At 41.9% G+C, this 21,051-nt stretch overlaps 1 protein-coding gene across 1 annotated transcript in view; it reads right to left on the reverse strand.

Moving 5' to 3' along the window:
• MYL3 (myosin light chain 3) overlaps positions 1 to 21,051 on the reverse strand; it is a 35,796-nt gene that overhangs the window by 7,905 nt on the left and 6,840 nt on the right. Inside the window, exons 2-3 of the mRNA XM_061365870.1 lie at positions 5,068 to 5,095; positions 414 to 563 (exon numbers count right to left, since the gene is read on the reverse strand). Coding sequence (XP_061221854.1) covers positions 414 to 563; positions 5,068 to 5,095 — 178 coding nt within the window. The remainder of the gene's footprint in view (positions 1 to 413; positions 564 to 5,067; positions 5,096 to 21,051) is intronic.

Raw genomic sequence — 21,051 nt, forward strand, 5'->3', positions numbered from 1 at the left:
TATCCAGTGTATGGTCAATGTTGAATGGAGATGTTGCTACCATTATTACAGACCTTCTAATGCATATTTTTGAAGAACAAGCTCTGCCCTCACAATCAGTCTATCCCTCTTTTTTTTTTAGACATCTTCAAAATGTCTGCAGTTTTAGTAAACACACATGAATGCCTGCTATCAAAGCAATTTTAAAAGGCAGGAACACATTGACACACAGGACCATTAATTTGTTCTTCTAAATTTGAGACGATATTAACTGAGATATTACTTTTCCTCGTTTACTTTTCTGCTGTTGATTTGCAGAGGCTGTTCCAAACCCTTTGTTATTTCACAATCTTTCCATCAGAAAATGGATATCTCATCTGCTTCACAAAAATCTTGGAGTGATCTTTTTGAAACAAACAGAGGAGGACACCAACCTTCTGGTTTGGGCCTGCCAAGCACTTTCAAGACCTCAGCCTGGGTGGGATTCTGCCCCAAAGCTCTCAAGACATCTCCGCATTGTGCGTATGTGATTTTCATCTCAGATTTAGGAGTCCGGTCAAAGAGTGAGAATGCTTCCTTAAATTCTGGAAGACAAAAAGATAAAAAGAAATGCATGCAATGTTCCCACAGATTAAGTCAAAGCAAGCCTAGACTTTCCCCCTAACTAACTCTGTCTGACCCTTTTATTTTGCAGTTTGGGAACAAATTTGATGAGCTTTGTTTTTGCTGTTATCTGCAATGTTTGTGTTCCTCCTCCCCTGCATTTTCTGGTTCAATCAAGGAATGGAATAAGAGAGGTCAAATGCTCTTCTTATGGTATTTCCATCTCAGCTAACATCAAGAAGTGCAGAAAACCTTACAGAAATTGTTGACCTTGAGAGCTTCATCAAAGCCAGTCAGATGGCACATAATTAAATAGCAGTTCTGCTCGTTAGCTAACTGGATATCTTATTCAGCATTATACACTTAGAGAGCACTGGCACAGCCTATTGAGATAAAGGAGTACCTCTCTTAGCAGGTAACAAGATATGCCATGATAACCTGTTGGAATTATCACAAAAGAAACAGTTGGGCTAGGGTGGAGGTATATGGAAAGCCTGGATTCCCCAGCACACTGACTGCTCAGGATCGTGTCTCATTGCTGGGGTTGCAGATGAATTGCAGAGACCAAGGAGCATCTCAGGGTGCAAGCAACAGTAATAGGCTGTTATAGTTCACTGAAAACACTGCCTAGTGCATGGTCTATACGTGATCACAGATATCTTTTGACTTTAAAGCTGTCAATTTCTGAATCTGCCCTTTGTCCTGCTGTTGCTCTTCTGTATATGTTTCCTTCCCACTATCCAAATGCAGTGAGGAATTTTATTCCCTAGCTCCTGACATTCAACCATTCAGCCATGCATTCTGCATGCCAGATTTTTTCCATCTTTCCCTTCTCAATTCCTTCTCCTCCTCATTATTCCACCTCTCTTTTTTCTTCTGTGCTCATTTCTCTCTTCTAGTGTTGTTGGGTTTGCCTCCCCTTCTTTCTCCCTCCGTTTTCATTTTTATCATTGCACTCATATCTTACTCATCAGTTCTTTATCCAACACTTTCAAATGATGATGCCTTTTGTTGTTTTGGACAAATCAACGCTCACCTTGTTTTTTTCTTTTAATCTTCCTCTTTGCTCTCTCTTTCCCTGCCTCTCTCTCTCCTGTATCTTTGCCTCCTTGGCACCGGCTGGAGCCCAGGTCCCATTGGCAACCCTCATTCCAGCAGAGGGCAATAGTGGGTTTTCATGGTCTCCTTGCTGGCTGTGGAAGGGGGTAAGACCCCACCCCCAGCTTTGTCCTTTCCTGGAGGTCTCAGCATCTGAGATGGGTCAGAAATACAGCTACCTCCCTGAGCTACTATCTGTGCACCACTTACCTATTGCCTGAGCACCCTCTGCGCCACATCCTGAAGGTTCACAATTTGTTCTTTTTTCTTTTAGAATCAGATGTAACCACCTCCCACCAGAACATTGGCCTGTGTGCTTGGACACCCCATTTTGTCAATATACAACAGCAGCCTATTTTTTTAATTATTATTTACATTTTGGATTTTCTGGCTTAATGCAAGTTTCCATCAAAGCAATGAAACCAGCTTGGCTATGGTCTCCTTTGACCTCCTGCTAGCCACTAAACCACTGGCAGAAGCAGTATATATTTTCATATGCCTAATTGCTACCTAGCTTCTCATCTTGAATAGTTCATATTCTTAATTTTTCAGTAATTTAGGGGGCTGAAAAGGCCAGAAATACACTTTCATAAATACACATTGCCACAACCAATGAATTTCATTGGCAGCTGAGGCATAAGGATGTATAAAGATGGGTGTGTTACTCATGGCTTTACCCACAGACCATTCTTCTTCTGAGAGTAACATTTTGAAGGCTAACATAAAAATGAATCCTTGCAGGAAAGTAAGTCTGAGGCAACAAAGTCTTTTTCTCAGGAAAAGGAATAGGTTCTGGGTACCCTACAAGACAGGGCTGGAAAACACCTTGAGAGGCTTCACTGTCTGTTCTCCACCATCTCAGTTCAGAATGGACTGCCAGAAAACCAGTTGTGTCAGTCGTGACATACTGACAGCCAGTAATACCTATCATACAGGATAGACTTCTTACTGATCTAGTTTCACCTGACAAATCAGGAAGTATTCCATCTCACTGAGGAACCTAGGTCCTCATCTGGTCAACAGTGAGAGAAAGAGGTGATTATAATACATTACAGGTTTATATTTAAACATCCCCATGATGTTTAAAGGGATGAGAGGTGACCTTGACTTCCAGACAACTTAATGAAAGAAGAAATTTGATGAAATTAACAGTGCAATGCAGAGCAGAAAATGAACATACACACACACACACAAAAGTGCAACTGAAACCCAGAAGAATGAGAAGGAGAAAACAGATCAAAAGGACATATTCCAGACCATTCGCAAGTCCCAGCTCTCAAGTGATTTCAACAGCCAGTATTGCAGCTATAAATCATGGCAAGTGGAGCTTCCTTTCTAACCTGTGTTTTTAACACAAAATAAAATGTCTCAAGCACTGGAATACTGATTGTCCACTTTCTTAAGCCAGTGGCACACTTCTTGGCAAAGTTTTGACTTGTGCAAACCAGTACAGAGAACAGAGTGTGCCAGGAACAGTCCAGGGACAGCTATGGATTGTGCAGTAGATATAATTCCACACCTACAGCAACTAAGCTCTTCCAAAGAGTAAATATATATCTAGCCACTATCAGTCTGTCTGCTTAATCATCTGTGAACCTAAGAACTCTCTACCTTCTAAACGACAAATGAAGGAAAAATTAAAAAGAACCAGAAGAGATCAGAGGGAAGGAATTGAGCTAACTCATCAGCAGTGCTTTTCTGCTCGGTTCCCCAGGTGATGTTTAGGACATTAGGTACTCCTTCCAGCAGCTCATGGCAGAACCTATGAACCAACTGTGTAATTAACCCTGAATGGATTTAGTGTTTCTTCCCACTGCTAGTACACAATATAACTTTGCTATGTTGTGGTAGCTGATATGGAAGTGTCATAGTCTTTCCCACACAGATGATGTTATCTTCTTCCTGCGCCATGGCTTTCCCTTTAATATTTCAAGGACATCCTATTTCACAAGTCCTATACTCCCAGCTTTTCTCTGTATAAGCAGTGAGTACAGCTAGACCAGAAGCCATTTGTAAGAAGAAAATTAAAAAGAAGATGCAACTTTCTGTTTCCAGAGATGTTCTGCATCTGCTCTAGGATTGTTACCTTTTTTGACAGCCCTAAGTTTTCTCCAGATTTGTCATTTCCTAGCCATGCCAATGGGCTGATAGCCAGACAAGCATCGAATTTTTTCTGAATAAGTCTTTTCCCATTTTCTGATACAGTCTCTAGAGCTAGTTATCCTCAGGGAAGAGAGAAAATATGGCATAGATACTATGTGGGTCCTATCCAATCCCCAAAACATTAACTGATGAGAGATCAACTGTTGTGTGCTGCTGGAATAGTTCAGAGGTTTGTGGCTCAGCATCGTGCCTCTTGTATGGTTCTCCCATGACTTTGGGACTAGAAAAGATACAGCCTCCCAGAAATTAATAATTGGCTCTAACCATGAGTTACTTTCGACCTGTTGTTAGCAAATAGAAACTAAGCCAAACCCATTAAGGGGAGATGGAGGGAGCGGGGGAGGGGGCTTGAATATCCCAAGGCAATGCTGGAAGTCTGCAGCCAAGCCTCAGTCTTTAAGATACAGCATTTGGTTCCAGTTCAGAAAATCCTTCCTTCCGTATCTGTTCTCTCTAAATCAGCCTGACTGGATTTCGTGGTTGGGTGTTTTTATCTGTTCTAATTAACCCATTTTCTGATACCATCTTTCATAGTCTCTACCAAGTTCTGCCAAGTGTTTCAAGACCAAAACAAAATGCCAGATGTTTGTGACTCCATCTACCAATTATCCTTGAAGTAAAAAGCAAGCTGGTAGTTGAGGAAAAAGGGGAGAGCTGCAGTTGTAATGTTCCCAGGACTTCATACATGAGGTTTTAGTATCACTTTCTTGGGCTGGGACAAAGGTTTCAGAAACAAATGCTGACGTTTTGCTTTGAAAGAAAAAGAACACCATCGCTGTCATTATTTGCTGGTTTCTGGAGAGCTGTCCATAAGCTGTAACACATTAAATTCTGATTGAATACAGGGAAAAGTTCTCAAAAGCAGAGTTGGGAGACTTTCGCTTGAAGGCATTGACATATTGTTAGTGGGATTTTTAAAACAGCATATTTGGACTGAGGTTTGTTGGTTTTTTTTTTCGGGGGGGTGGTTCTTTTTTGTTTTTTCCTCACTGGAAGTGGAGCTGATATGTGCTTTAACAAGTACCTACTCTGCATGCTTCATGACTTTTCCCTTTTTATCTTGACCAAGTCAACAGGGGAGGGAAGGAATATGAGCAATGTCATGAATTAAAGCACAGACTCTTCAAGGCACCTCAAACACCACACCTGTGTTCACCCAGCACTTGCCAGCATGTACCGGTAACAATATTTACTGTGCGCAGAAGAGAAACACATCTTCCTCACCTTCAATCTGATCAGCAGTGAATTCAACCTGGAAAAAACAAAGAATAACAGCCAGATAAAACCCAGAAAACAGAAGCAAACAAGAAGAAAACTGGTTTAGTCTTTGTCATAAATTTTTGGGTGGTTTTAAGGTCCACGAAAGAGACTTACTTATAATGCCAAGACAATAATTTTATAGAGCCTATAGATTCCTGTTTTCTCCTCCTCCACCTTCACCAGCCCCATCTTTAGGGCCTCTGCCCTCAGCACAAGGCTTCAGATGCGCTTTATTATTCTCCTGCTCTTGTGTTTCTGCTGTAGTCTCTTTCCTTTATCCCAAGTGACTCCCCACTGCTCACACCCTCTCCAGAGATGATTATGGTAGCAGCAGGCTACTTTCCTGAAAGGATTTTATCTGTAGACAAATGGGGACCCATAGTTTTTTCCAGTGAAAGAACTAAGGGCTATCAAGTGAAGTTGGCACAAATCAGGCTCAAAGTGAAGAAAGTGGGGTTTTTTTGCTCTAATAGCTGAACTGTGGAAAGCTGGTTATGGGATACTGTGGATGTTCACAGTCTACATGTGTGTAAAGAGTCATGGGACCATTTCAGGGAAAAGTAATATATTTCTGTACAGAATATACTAAAACACATAGTTTAGGAAGTGTCTGTGTGAGGTTTAGGACAGTGTTTTGGGGAAGTTTTCCCCAGTTCTTGTACCTTTTCCAAAAGTATCCTCTAATAACCACTGCTGTACTACACTGGACAACTCTCTGGACCTTGCTCTGACTCTCCAGTGTATATCATTTTCTCATCACTTCATATTTCCACCTGTTCCCTAAGTTTTGGGGTTGTCATGCTCCATATTTTTACCTGGCACAGCACTCTAGCTGCTGTGGACTTCAAAAATGCTACAAGATGCCAAAAGGCTGCTGCCGAGCTCAAATGAAAAAGGAGGAAAACCAATGCCAGTGTGAGGTCCAAGCTTCTGCATGAACAGGCACAGGACAGCAATGTGAATTTACACCAGAATTTACACCTGCCTCTGCAAACCAACAGGTTGGGAACATGCCTGCAGTGCAAGAGGAAAGGCAGGTTGCCCTTATGGTGAATACATAAATAAAGAGAAACCATATTTTGCTATGCATAAACATATAAATGAATATATGGAAAGCATATACTTGGGAAACACCTAACAGTACATGAATGGATGCCCTTGGAATCATTCCTCTAAAATAGACTCATAGAATCATAGAATGGTCTGGGTTGAAAGGGAGCTTAAAGATTATCTACTTCCGCCCCCCTTGCCACAGACAGAGACACCTTCCACTTATACTCCTCCCCAACATATGTACAACCCCACACATTTTGTGTTAGATTTTCCATATGAAGCTGACCACCTTTCATTGTTTAGCGTCAGATTTTGTTCCTTGGTAGCAAAGCATCCAAGTGGAAAAAAAGGCATAGTGAGAACCTCAAACTCCTTATTTCCTTGTTTCAAGGTGAAATGCAACATGAGTCATCCCTTCATCATCTGCTTGGGGTTTTCATAATATTAAAGGATGGAGCTGTTGTAACTCCCCGCTCTCTAGCCAGGATGGCTGTGTCATAGCAGAACATGACAACACCAATCTCTTCATTTCACCCAGGGTTCAGTGAACAGCCCTGAGGCACTTCTCTGTCTCCAGATACCCTGAACAACACAAGGAGCTCTAGCACGCAAAGGACACAGGGGTCTACAGGTCAGATAGAGACAGACTAAAACTTGTATTTCTGACCAGTGACCTCCTTATCCCTCCCTAACATAGTGTTTCTGAGCATCTTCTGGCTTAGGACAAGGAAGAACTAGAAAATATCTGGTGGACTTGAAAGGCAGGACTCAACACTAATCCTGCAATTATAGAAAATCAGGCCACTATTTTTCTGTCTGCCCTGTTCACTTTTTACCTGAACTAGCTCATTCAGGGGATTACCACTTTGTTTGCAATTCTCAGTCATGATTTACCTTGAATGAAATCAAATCAATAAAATATCTACCAAAGTGACATCTAGGAAACTGTCTGGAAGGAAGTATATAACAAATTCAATAAAGGAGACCCCAGAAGAATAGCAGTGCTCTTCCCTATTCTAACGCATGGAAGTGTACAAACACGTATTTTTCATGAACTGTAGAATCATAGAATAGTTTGGGTTGGAAAGTACCTTAAGATCATCTGGTTCCAACCCCCCTGTCATGGGCAGGGACACTTCACACTAAATCATGTCACCCAAGGCTCTGTCCAGCCTGGCCTTGAGCACTAAGAGAGATGGAGCATTTATCACTTCTTTGGGCAACCTGTGCTAGTGCCTCACTGCCCTCACAGTAAGGAACTTCTTGCTTATATCTAACCTGAATTTCCCTTGTTCAAATTCAAACCCATTACCTTTTGTTCTGTCACTACAGTCCCTGATGTAGATTACGGTCATCTAGATTGGGTCCTATCCCAAATCCACATACCTTAGTGAACAATAAATAAATACCCATCAGGGAGTACATTTATACAGGTGCATTGTCAGCAGCAGCCTTATGCCCAATGTGTCTAATTATATCAAGCTTTGAGAATCTGACTGAAGGTAGTCGCATATTGAATTTATTCAGGCATCGATAGCCACTGTGGGTGAAATACAGCCAGAGGTGTTGGCAACTCATATTTAAATCATGGTGGTGGATTGCTTGTGAAAAAAAATTTGTCTCAGCTACACTTAGATTAGACATTCAGATGTGTCAATGAATACACATGTGCTTTATACCAATAGAAGGGTAGGGGGTGATTTGACTTGGTTCAAGTCTATAGCTGGGGAAAAGGTTAGTTATGCTCTCCTTTTCACTCAGTGGACCAATCAGTTCTCTGATGATGATAAAAGGCTCTGATGATGATTAAATAATGTGAGCAACTAGCAGAGATGTAGATGTCCTTTTCTGATCTGATGACTCCCACTTGGAAAGCTTGAGGCTAGACTTCTGGCATACTGCAGATCAGGACAAACTGTGCCAGAGCAAAAAAGAATGACTGTGGCTGGATCAAAAGGAAGGTTTGAGCTGAAGGGCTGAGTGTGCCTCACGTCTAATCATGGCCCTATAAAAACACCACCCAGAGCTGGAGCACAATGTATGACAACTGGCAAGACAGTGGCAGACAGTTTGACCAGACCTACCACCCAGGCACAGCTTCCTCTCAGGAAAGCTGCAGATATGTGTGGGTGGCAGCTGCTGGTATTTTCTCCCTTCTCAGCACATACCACCATGGAGTTGTAAGAAGAGACAAGTCATTATTTGCCCAGCCACAAGGTATCATTGCAGACAAATGGAACAAAGTCCAGGCTATATTTAGACTGAAGACGGATGGGGTTTTATTTTCCCTCCCATCTCCCTCATAGCAGTGTGAGCATACAAAACCAAAGTCATTTCCATGTACCAAGAGCAAGGGGGTCGAGATGTCCATGAGAACTCTTCTGGAGACCCCAGGCAGGAGGGATTCAGAAGACAAGCAGTAAAGTCAGGCTCAGCCTAACCCAAGCAGTGGGCAAATGAGTCTCAGTGCATTTTACCCACAGTGACCCATATCCATGCTTTGAGGCACCTCTGTCTGCTGCTTTAATGCAACAGGCATCCAAGGGAGTGAATGCCTCCAGGGGTATGTCTGCTGCCCACTCCTGCACCAGGCACTTACACTGCTACACACCAGCATCACCCCACACTTTACTGAACCTGGTCTACAAAGCAGCCACCATCACCCAGAGCTGGAGGCTGAAAAACCTATTCACAATCTTAATGTGAATTTACTTTCCCATATATGGCTTTACATTCTCCAGTTCCTTGGAAGCAGACTTGTGGTTTTGTTTATTTGTTTGTTTGCTTATTTGCTTGTTTGTTTGTTTTAAATACACTGGTACTTCAGAACAATTGATTTTCCCCTGGCATTTTTCCTACTGGCAACTGAGGTTTTAAAGCAAAGGCACTATGAGTGCCAAGCATCTACAGCACCATGGCTCACAGTAGTAGTGCTTGATGCTTCTGACTGCTAATATCTTTCCTCTTGTGCCCTGCCCTTGTGTGGGCCATGTTACATGTTCTTTAAATACATCAGACATCCGAATAAACATTTTTCTATAATAAACTGGAAGTATGATGCCAGCTTTCCTAGTCTTTTGGCAATCTTAGCTTGAGGGGATCACCACCTGGCCACTGGTGGTATCAGCTGTAGCCCTAATGCTACTGTCGTCTTTGCCAGAACCATGACATTAAGCTGGTTTTGTTCCAGAGACACCAGGAGGGATACATGCACCCACCGGTGCTGTTAAGGTCATTCACAGCTTCATATCTCAGCGATTTTTTTATAAAGCCATAGTATCTCAATCAAGGACATAACCCTGTGCATGATAAATCAGACATATCTAAGCCTGAAATAAGTCCTATTAATAAAACTGTTGCTAACCAGCAGTCAAGAGGTTACCTGGGGAAAAGCATTTAGATAATGCAAGCAAGGAGCCCCTCCAGAAAAGAAACAATATACCTCTTGTTTCATAGTACACTGAGGAATCTTAATACAAACAGCAAGGTTCTCACTTAGCCATGACAGGGATAGTTTTAGAGAAGGAGAAAGGGTTTTTTTACTGTGCTCTTGGGAAACCGATTTAGGAGGCAGAAATGCAGCAGATGGAAAGAGGCCCAGAAGGCCATCAAGATCAGTATCGCTGTGTTGAGGTTACATTTGTATTTCACAAGTATGTGTTTTTTTCCACTAAGACATTTCTAAACCTATTAATACACATAAGCCCATCACTTACTGCGCAGAGCAGTTATAATGTACGCAAACTCCTCCACTGCCCATGGGGAAACTTTGACATGTGGTCAAGTTCCATCCTTTCCTGTTGTTTGCTAGTCATTCCTGATCTATCACCTCCTCTGCCTTCTGAAACTCTTTTGGTATATCTGCATTTAGCTCCCAAGGTTGTCCTAAGGACTTTCCTCGTTATTTCTACTCAGGTCATGGTCTGAAGGGAGGGAAGTTATGATACAACATACAGACATTGATTAGTATAAGAGCACATGACAGTACAGGATCCTCCACCTGGTCTTCAGGGGAAACAGCTAAAATATAATAAATATTTTGAAGAATGGAACCAACCATAAAACTCTATTGATACTCTGTTTTTTCAGGTTTTCATTTGGTCCCCAGCTTTTTCAGAAGAAAAATTCTTGCTAGTTGAATTGAAATGATAGGTCACTTTGGAATGGCAGAAAATACATCATTTGGGAGTTGAATAAAGGACTGAATCTTTGACCTTTTACAACACTTAACTATACTGACAATGAAAGTGAAGTGAAAATAGAATTCAGCCATTATTTTCAGCTGAATTGGTGAAGCTTTTCATAAAATCCTAGTATCCCAGTTTGGAAGGGACCTCAGGGATCACCTGGTCCAACCTTTCTAGGCAAAGTATGACCTTCACTTGAATTGAAGTCAAGATGCCCAGCATCTTGACCAGTTCAGTCTTAAAATACTTCAACACTGAGAATTCACCACTCTCTGGGGAGATTATTCCAGTGTTCTCATTGTGAAAATTTTTCCTCTTGTGACTAGTGGAATCTCCTGAACAGTGACTTGTTCCCATTACCCTTCATCTTTCCAAGTGACTTTAATTAAATGATATGTATTTCAAGATCCAGAAAATGATGCAAAGCTTTTGCCAAGTTCTTGCAGAGGATGATGCTACATAAGGAAATACACAAGCATTTTTTTTACCCAGCCTGCACTCTATTTCACCAGAAGATGGTCACCTTGAATCTTCCTTATATCTGGGTTTCCCATGAGCTTAAAAATTATAGCAGTATATCACAATTGCTCCTACTATAACTTCAGCACACTTTATAACTTCCAGATCCCTACTTTATTTTTGAATAAGTCTGGATGATATCTGCTAAATTGTGGCTTTTGATTCACCTGGTCTCTCAAGAGGTAGGTGAAAAAGCCTTATGTGAAAAAGGAGCAGAGTCACCTTCAGCACTGATTCTCTTCATCCTCAGCCTGAACTAAAGCTCTGGGTGGCATTGCTTCATGATTTGTACATACCTTCTGGGGTTGAAGCAGCAGTGCACTTTTCAATCACTGTGCTTTTCCAACTCTAGTAGTAGTCTATAAATTGATAGCGCCCTTTCTTGTATGAGGAATGTGTTGCCATAACTTTCTGGAGTATAAACGGAAATTCCAGAGCCTCAACAGGAGAATGACACAGCCACTTTGGCAAACTGAGACAGCTTCTGGCAATGGCCAGGACCAGAAACATAAAACACTTTAAAGACTGACTGCTCTTCCTGTAGCAACATGGTTTTGGAGTCTCCAGCTATTGACAGCTGGCTTCCAGCCTTCTTTGCAATTTCCCCCCTTCACCAGCCTCACCAGCAGATGTTTGTTCAGATGTTCACAACCATGGAAGAAATTAGGAAACCTAAAAAAAATACTCTCTGTTAAATCCTGGATAGGAGCCTGGGATGTAGGAGAGGTCAGACTGTACTTTCTGCTTGAAGTAGACAATAGTTCATGGGTTGGTTCTTTAAAGAGAAGAGCCTCGAAGATACAGCTTGTGTACCACATTGCAACGCTTCCTAGAGGATTCAGACCCTCAAACCTTCTGGTAAGTGGGTGCTAAGAAGGAAGAAGGTCCTTCTTTCAATCCACATCCATGGGCTCAGGTGTACTCCACAATTTCACACATAATTATGGAACAGCTTTGCACTTGTGCCCCTTGCAAAATGACCATCTTAAAATGGAAGGTCTCCAACAGGACAGGGAAATTAATCACCAGATAATACACTTGGTGGATATATTGAGAAGTGCCCAGAAAAAAGAGGAACTCCTGTATTTCATTTGACAAACAGATTAAGAAAGAAAAAAAATGAGGCATTATTATTATCATTATTATTATTACACTTATTATTTTGATATATAAATCCCTTTCTCTTTCATTTCCAAAGTGAAATGTAAATACTGGCAGCTTTTTCTTTATGATTATTATGTTTTATTTTAAATTCAAATGTTTTCCTGTTGAAGTGGCGTATTTTGTGTAAAATTGACTTAAAGATTCTCACTCCTCTGTATTATATCATTCCAAACCCTACCAAAACAATTCTTTTGGGGCTGAAAAAATCCATTTCAAGTAGCCAAAAAAGGATTTTTGTGGGTTTTTGAAAACTCCTGAAAATTTAAGCTACTTACTTCTAATTTCCCCACCAAGCCTAAAACCAACCACCCTTTGCAGAATTATTTTTTTTCTCAGATTACACAGTTGTGTAACTCCTACAGGTTTCTGACTGATGTGTCAGTCACTATAGCAGTAAATGAGACCATGTGAGACATCAAGTTGGCCTTGGTAAAATAAGCTTGATGGGTCTCAGGAAAGGCGTAGCAGAAAGGCATCTGCAAAGCAAGGTCTCCTGGAAGATAAGGAGTCACTTTGGAAGATAAGAATCATAGAATCATAGAATGGTTTGGATTGGAAGGGACCTTAAAGTTCACCCATTTCTAACCTCCTGCCTTTGGCAGAGACACTTTCCACTAGACCAGGTTGCTCCAAGCCCTGTCCAACCTGTCCTTGAACACTGCCAAGGATGGGGCAGCCACAGCTTCTCTGGGCAACCTGTGCAAGGTCCTCACCACCTCATTTCATAGGGCTTCACCACCCTCATATATCGCACCACCACCTACGTGGAAGCTGAAGCTGTTACTCATACACAGCAAGGTCCACCAGCAAAAAAAATACCTCAGCAAAGTACCTCCACCATCAGCACCAGATGCCAGAACCATCTACCATGCTTTTCTTCTTCCAGGGTCTAGTCTGACAGTGATTTACAGTCCAGAAGCACATACAAAAGAGATTCAGAGTCCTTGGTAAGAAATACTAAGTTTTTCCCTGACACAACCTTAAACTGTGGGGCTCACACAGCAACACGATGCAAACATCACACTCCCCCATTTCTGTCCCAGAGATGTTATCTCCATTATCAACATTGCAGCCACCATCACCCCAAGCCCTCCCAGGGATGGAAGGATGCCAGCCTCCAGCTCCTGGCAAATCCAGTCCATCCTTATGCACTTGCAGCTCCTGCAAAATCAAACAGTAGCTGAACCCGTTTAAAATATCACACCCCTGTCTTGGAAAAAACAAAACCAAACTACCCAATCAACAGGATTAAGCTGCCAAAGAGTTACCATGATAACGTGCTGGCAAGGGAAAGAGCTCTTCTTTTGTTTCACAAAACTGGCATGCGCAGCACACATGCTGCTCCCAAAGCAACCACACTGTAACCCAGCTCGAGTTTCCAGAGGGCCAAAACTTCTCTGTAGAAAATTTGAGAGCACAAACTCATATCTGCCATACTTCATACTCTGGGGGTTGGATTTGGTTGTTTGTTTTGTTTTCTTTTGTTTTATTATTATTTTCCAAAGCAGGATGTTATTCATTGTGAGCTGAAAACCAGCATGCTCTGATCTCACTGTGTAACTGCGGTCATACTGGCTGTTCCTGCCAGTCTCCAGCATCACCACGGGCCTTTAGCATGAAAAGATGAGCCCTAGCTGGGGGGGTTGGTCAAGAGGATGGAAATTTTAAATCTTGCCCTTTTATTAAAATTTAAAATTCTCCTGGAAAAAAAAAAAAGAAAGGAGAAACCCTTTCCCCTTTCCCTGCCACCACCACGAGTTTTTCATTTCAGTTCAGTTCACTGGGGTCCTTTGATTTAGAGGTTTATTTATGTAGAAAGAAGCCAATTCTGGAGTTTCCTACAACCACAGCTGATGTTTCAGAGTTTTGATCTGGTGTTTTTTTCAGTCCTCTTACAAAGGTGTCAATGTCCAAATCCTGATCATACTAACAAGTGCTCTGACCCGTGACGGTTTTCTCCAGGCTTTGCAGCAGAACCTGCCAGGTGACACTGAAACTTCTGAGACCCACATGCACTGGGCATGTCCTGTAGCCTTGGTCCCCAGGGCCCTTTTGCATTCCATACAGCCAGCTCCTGCCATCATGCGCAAGGATGTAGGCAGATTCAGTCTATGTGTTTATAAAGAGCTGTCACCAAGCAGCATGGTATTTGATGACATTTAATTTCTGGGCAGAGGGGTGTGCATTTTGGGAGGGTTGTTCTTTCGCAACCATTAAGTGAAAGGGAGAGAACATTTCTACCACTGCCAGCCAGTGACTGTTACCTAGTAGTCAGTACTAACCACAAACAGTGAAAAGTTTGAGCTATTTTCCTTAGGAACATTTTCTCTTTTCTTCTTTATTTTCCCTGCCTTTTTTTCTTCCTTCTTTCTTCTCCCCTCCCCCCTCCAGCACTCAGCAGTTATTGTCAGGCTGCTCTTAACCATAGTGGGGTTTTCCATGTCGCCTCATTTTATTTCCCTGCTCCCCATTGCTGTGTTTTTAAGGTTAGGTGGCTTACAATCTGTTTTGTTTTCTGAAGGTCATTCACAGAGGCAGACTTCTCACAGTAGATTGTTCTGTCACGTCTGCCCAGTGGCTGCAATGTTCCGCTGCTTCCCAGAAAATACAATCGATGGATTGTCACTGTTTCTATTCTGGGCTTTGGATGCCTAGGTTTGCTGGAGCAGAGCAGCTTTTACAGGCTGGAGGTTGGGTAGGCTCCTTCTGGGTTGCAGGCTTAGTGCCACCTCCTTTTCTGGCACAATCCCAGTGGGGTGGGTTGCAGGTTTGCCTCTCCCCCACCTATTAGAGGACTGAAAAGGGGGCATGGGACCCTAGGTTGACCATCCAAGCACCTTGCATGGGTATGGTGTGTGGTTACATATGCACCAGGCATTTGGATAAAGAAAAACCTTATAGGGGTGTGCATGGGGGTCAGCTTTTCCTCATCTATATATACACATGTATATACATGTGTACTGATTCATAGGTACTATGAATATGCATAAATGCACACTCATTTCTTTCCTACATACATGTCTATGCACACATGCATATAGTGTATATTTCCATACTTTTTTTTTTCTACATTCATATGTATATATACAATCATAGAATGGTTTGGATTGGAAGGCACCTTGAAGATCATCTAGTTCAAACACCTTCCACTAGACCAGGTTGCTCAAAGCCCCATCCAACCTGACCTTGAACAGTGTCAGGGATGGGGAGGACACAGCTTCTTTGGTAACCTGTGCCAGTGTCTCACCACCTCACTTCGCAGAGAAGAACGTCTTGATATATATTGTATGAATAACTCACACTGACTACTATATTCACATATCAATCCCCAAGGCAGCTAGAGAAACCAGAAGTGAGAGATGATGGTTTACAAAGGACTGGCATAAATCTTTTTTAAAAACTTTCAAATTTAGAGGCCAGGATCTTTTGGATTTAGGGCACAGATCTGTGGAAATGTAGGATGCAAGTATCAGGATAAACCAGCATGAGTATAAGCATGACTGGAGACGGCTGTGCTGACTGACCCCTTGGTGGGAATCAGTCTGTGATGTGGATAGCATTCATGTGTAAAAGCTCCTAAAACTTTCCTGATCCCTGTTATTAGTGGCAGTAACACGCAGTTCCCTGGCTATGGCCAGGATTCTGGGAAGCAGCTATTTCATCAAAGAGAGCTGGGCTGCAAGCTGACTTTATACCCTGAGCATAGCAGCATGATCTCAGTTTATATTTAGGTCTCTCTCTGCCTGTCTGCTTTTTTAGAATTCAGATTGCAGATAGGACAGGGGAAGAAACAATGACATCTGAGATACATGCAACGAGATAATGAGACATGAAACTTAAGAAGGAAATTTGCTTAGGAGGGAAACAAAACACCCAACATTCTAGAGATTATATTGGCATTGCCTCTCTACTAATATTGCATCCACTTCCTTTCCCATATTTCTTTCCACTTCTTTACACTGATGATGATTTTATACATATAAATATATAATATTGTTGGTAAATATGTTTTGCCATTGCTCTGTTGTTGCTGGTTTTAGTAATACCTGGGCTTTAACTAATACTTCTGCCACTTGGAAACCTTACAACTGTCTAAGCAAACCCGGCAGTCCCTGCGCTGAGGGAAGAAGGAAGAGGGAGATGGAGAAGCTCACTGCTAGTCTAATATCAGAAAGCTCTGTACTTTGAGATCATTCAGAGCTACTGTAGCTTTAGGAGAGACTGGGATGATTCAGACCCAAAGTCCCAGAGCTTATGCAACGAGGTGGGCAGGTCTCATCAGCAGGAACTTTGTGTATAGAAAGGCAGCAGGAGCTCTTCCCATGCTCTTGGTCTTGGTACAGAGCTAACCGGTTACCCTACTTTTACCCAGTCCAGATCAGGTACTCACCACACACCTCTGCCTGAAAATCACTGTAGATATACTCTGCCTTTTCCTGCTGCCAAGGACAATTGTTCCATAGCAGTTTCTAAGTATTTATATCAGCCCTACTCTTCTAACACATCAAAATCCTTCACAAAAGCCCATCCAGATCTATAATTATCGGTGTCCCCACTTTGCTTATGGAACATATATGTGCAGAGATAGGTCTTTACCCAAGATGACTGCTCCCAAGGTCACCATCAGGGATTGCACAGCAAAGCTGAAGGACTCTTTCACTTGGGAGTCCACTTCTTATGGGGATACATTGCCCTTGGCCAGCACATCAAAGACTTGGTGACAATTCGGTAACCAACCTGCTCCTGGAAAAGGATAAGGTGCAGAACCATGAGAGAAAACAGCACATCATGATCTGGCTCTAAGTCATGTTGCCATCCAACTTACAACCTGTGTGGCTCCACTGTCCATGGGGAACACCTGCTAACAACCTTTTCCATCCTGGCACCTCTGCCCAAACACTAACATCTTTGCAAAAGTTAGGGGAAACCCGACGTTTCTGTTTCTATTGAGAGCCACAGTTCCTCTCCACCCCCATTCCTCCGATAGCTACTCTAAACATTTTTTTTCCCTTCTCCAAGTTAAGATTTAACTGGTTTACGAGAGGAATAAATAATCTGTCTCTACAGTCCAGCCTTCCAGCAACTTGAGAAAAGTTAGCACTTTGGCCAGAGCCTTTTGCATGCTCTGAGCTGTGCATTTAATTTAAATTTAATAGTTATTGCACGTTACACAAATGGTGATTAAAACCATATTGATTGAGGTTTAGCAGCTATGTGAGAAATGCAGATCTTATTACAGAGTTGTTCCATATCCAGAGTGTGCTTTTAATAACTCCCTGCTCATCAAGGGGCAGATTGGAGAGAGAGGGAAAAGAAAATGCAAGGTTAGGAGGCACAGGCTGGAGGGACAATGGTAAAGTTGTGGATCAGGCAGCTCTCACTTGCTTCCCATCTCTCATACACACATCCATGGTATAAGACCTCTGCCCTGATGTCCTGCCGAACTACCCATCTACACATCAAAGTAAACCTACATTATGCAAACCTTTTTTGCATATACAGACAAGCAAACAAACCTATAGTGGCCACGTCCATACCACGTGCTGGAGAAGAAGATAAACATGCTGGATGAGATCTCAAAAGATAAATTTCTGTGGTAGGATGTATTATCGTAAGGGCTCTCTAAGTCAGGACCTGCTGTATAGCCATGTGAAAACCCCACAAGCTGTCAAAAAAAGGGTTATTTGTTATTCTCTCATTTATTTCCGCCACCCCCTTTTCAAAAAGCTGCAAATCTGATGGAATAGCAGAAGTAAACAAACTCTTGAGTCCTAGTTTGTCTGAGATAGCGACTGAAAAGAGAAAATGAACCAGGAAAATAATAACTGCATTGAAATCACCCTGCTGAGAGCAGTGCAAACCTTTTTAAGCCAACTATTTGCTTTTGAACAACTCTTTGCTTTGCACGATTTGATCAGTTTGTATGCTTCACACAGAAGTGAAAAGCAGTGCTAGTAAATACTATAGAGACAACGAATATATAATTTCTAACGTGAGACAGATAAAGATATGAAACATGCAGGATTACAAGGGGAAATGTAAGGCAAAAAAAAAACAAACACCAACCAACAAACGAACAAAGAAACCCCCAAAAAAAAACCAGTCCTAGACATGCTTGCAGAAACTCTTAATCTTACTACGATGATTTCAAATGACTCAATAAATCTGGGCTACCCTTGGGCAGGGTTTACCCAGTGCCACAGGCTTTTCTTCTGTGTTAGGAAAATAAAGATAATGGTATTTAAGACCCTCTATAGAAATCACCTCCTTTACATGAAAGACTAAGGAAAAGCATGCTCAAAACATCACACTGTGCTTGTCCTTCTCAGCAACCCAGATACAGACTCAGCTGCACATTTTGCTTTAAATGCTCTAAGGCCTGAGGATTCAGTAATGCTGCAACTCTGAGATATTTCAAATAAAAAAGAATTTATGAAACTTTATAGGTTTTCATCTCTGCATCCCTCAGACCAAGCTGAGCTGTTTACAGGTTTGATTTTGTACATCTCTACATCTCTGTGCCACAGACATCAGATATTGCAGAAAAATTATTTTTTTGGCAGATGCTTAACAAAGACACAGAAAAGCCTAGAAGAAAAAAAATTATTTTTTTTTAAATCAAACTACTACATCTTTAAAGTGTTGCTGCACAATTTCCAAATTTTAAGGGAAACAGTAATTTTGATTAAGAAAGAAAACATTTTGGGGTTTTGTGTTCTACTTTATGACAGTTTTAGTTGGAAAAGAAGGAGAAAAATTGTTCCAGATCGGTCAAAATGTTCTCTTTTGCCCAAACTGAAGTAATTTCAACCATTAAAAAAATCTGGGTATTTTTTTATATAAGAATGAAAGAACCCTCCAAAATTAATAGCTGCTTCAGATCAAAAGAAAGAAAAAAAAATTAAACAGGGAATTGACTAAAAAAAGCTGAAACTGGTAATTTTCTTGATCCTTTTAAATTTGTTTTGGTTTGTTGGGTTTTTTTTTAAGTCTTTGCAAAATCTGTGTGTATTTGCAAAACATTCTGGTACCACGATATTGCAGTTTTCAAGTCTCCTTGAAAAGTATTTTTACAAGAAATGTCACCCAGCTCTGTGAACAAGAGAGATATACAAAGATAGCCAGACTTCCATTGGCCCAGAAAATTCATCTGGAAAGCTCCTTTGCTTTCCAGCACTACTCAGGTTTGGCCCTAAGGATGAGTGGAATATACCACAAAGAAAGCCTTTTGCTGTGTTTTAATGCATGCTTGCTCAACATCTTGCTATTTCTTCTCTGCTCTGCATCCTGGCCTGCATCTCCATTGGGGATCATCTCTACTGGGGATGCTACAGGCCCGGGGACTTGAGACATCTCACATCCCCTCTTCTGATGAAACGTTTCCTTGGATCAAGGCTATAAGTTTTTTCCTAATGCTGAAGTACCCCTTACACTCTCAGGCACTGATTCATTTCTGTTAAGCAAGCTGCCAAACTCATGTCAACCTGGGGCCAGTGTTTCTGAAATGACAGAGGGGAGGGAGAAAGGTGCTCTTTCGACGCTTAAAAGCAGCCGCAGCCTGCCTGGGAATATCCTGTGCTTACAGCTGACATGAAGCGTGATAAATAAAAAAGAGAAAAAAAAGAGCAGAGCTGCCTTTAGAAATGAGCTATGGCCACATGGCATTTTAATTATGTTTATCTCTGGGGTCCACTCAGAAGCACTGAAGCAAATTGTTAATGGGGCTTTGACCCCATTATAAGCTTGGCCATGATTTTTATGTGCAAGGCAGCATGTCTCAGCAACTAGCTCCTGAGAAAATATCTGTGGTAGCTGCATATAACAGCCTCTCCTAGGCAGGGAGGTTTTGGAGAGGGAAGACAGACCTGACAGCATCCTCTAGCTTTTCCTCACAGTGCACACTTGTGTGTGTGCAATGTGTATGACATCAGACCTCTACACTCCCTGCTATGCAGGGGGGGGAAGAGAGTGTGTGAGAAAGCACCATTTATAAAGGGAAAGTGCTATGCCATGGACTTTAGCTGTTGTGAATTTGGAGGGGAATCCCTCAAGGAGGATGATGCTTCCTCAGCTCATGCAAAGCAATTGTTGACTGGCATGACCTGAAATCCACAGGCCATGTTTTTCTCAGAAAGGACCATGGGCTACTGAATTTGGATTCCCTTCAGGTTTGTGGACATGACAGACGGGAAAGATGCAGGACTTTCTTTCAGACATGGCAGTGATTTCTCATGTTCAGGGTCCTGCCGATCTGTCCTCCTCCGTGGTCAGCCCTTTGGAGTAGGTCTATAATTTCTTTTAGAATAGGGTCTTAGGCAGAGCTGATAACATTCAGCAGCCAATGTCTATATTGTGGAAAAGTTACAGACTGGTAGAAATCCAAAGCAGTGAATTTCTACCAAAGCAGTGCTATACAGCACTGTACAAACCAGATAGCTTTTTATTGGCTTGCTTCCAGGCATGGTCCAGCTCTGGCAGTACTCTACTGGCGAGCACAAAGTATTTGCAATTCACATCAGCTGGGGCACAAAAATGAGCTGTCAGGGCTCCTCACTGCATCCAGATCATGGCTTGCATATGCTTATATTTCAGTGGGCCCTCTTCTCTGCCACTGCTTTATTTCATCTACCTTAGATGCTCGCCGCCTTCTGGTGAAATGAATAAACTTCTATCAGTGCCTGTTAGCAGCTGTGATTGACAGGAGCTTAAAGAGAATAGCTCAACCTTGAATATCTAACTTGTAGATGCCTGAAAGACATCAGGAGAATCCCACTTTTGATCTTCCTTTCTTTCACTGTCATTAGGCCCAAAATGCTTTTCCCTAACCAGAATCTTTGGGCTCAAGCAGAGCTCATCTGAGTCAAAACCTGTGTATAAGATGTCAGATTAGATAATTAAACAGACTTGAGGTCCATAAAACAAGTACTCATCACACTCGGTGACATGAAATGACGATAGATCATCTAGGAGCCTATGGCATTCTTCACTTATCCCCGGTATAGTGTAGGCTGAGCAAGGCAAAGGG

The sequence above is a fragment of the Neopsephotus bourkii genome, unplaced genomic scaffold, assembly GCF_033783945.1.
Source record: "Neopsephotus bourkii isolate Nb327-2 ecotype Australia unplaced genomic scaffold, CSIRO-AGI_Nbou_v1 NB_122, whole genome shotgun sequence".
Lineage (NCBI taxonomy): Eukaryota > Metazoa > Chordata > Aves > Psittaciformes > Psittacidae > Neopsephotus > Neopsephotus bourkii.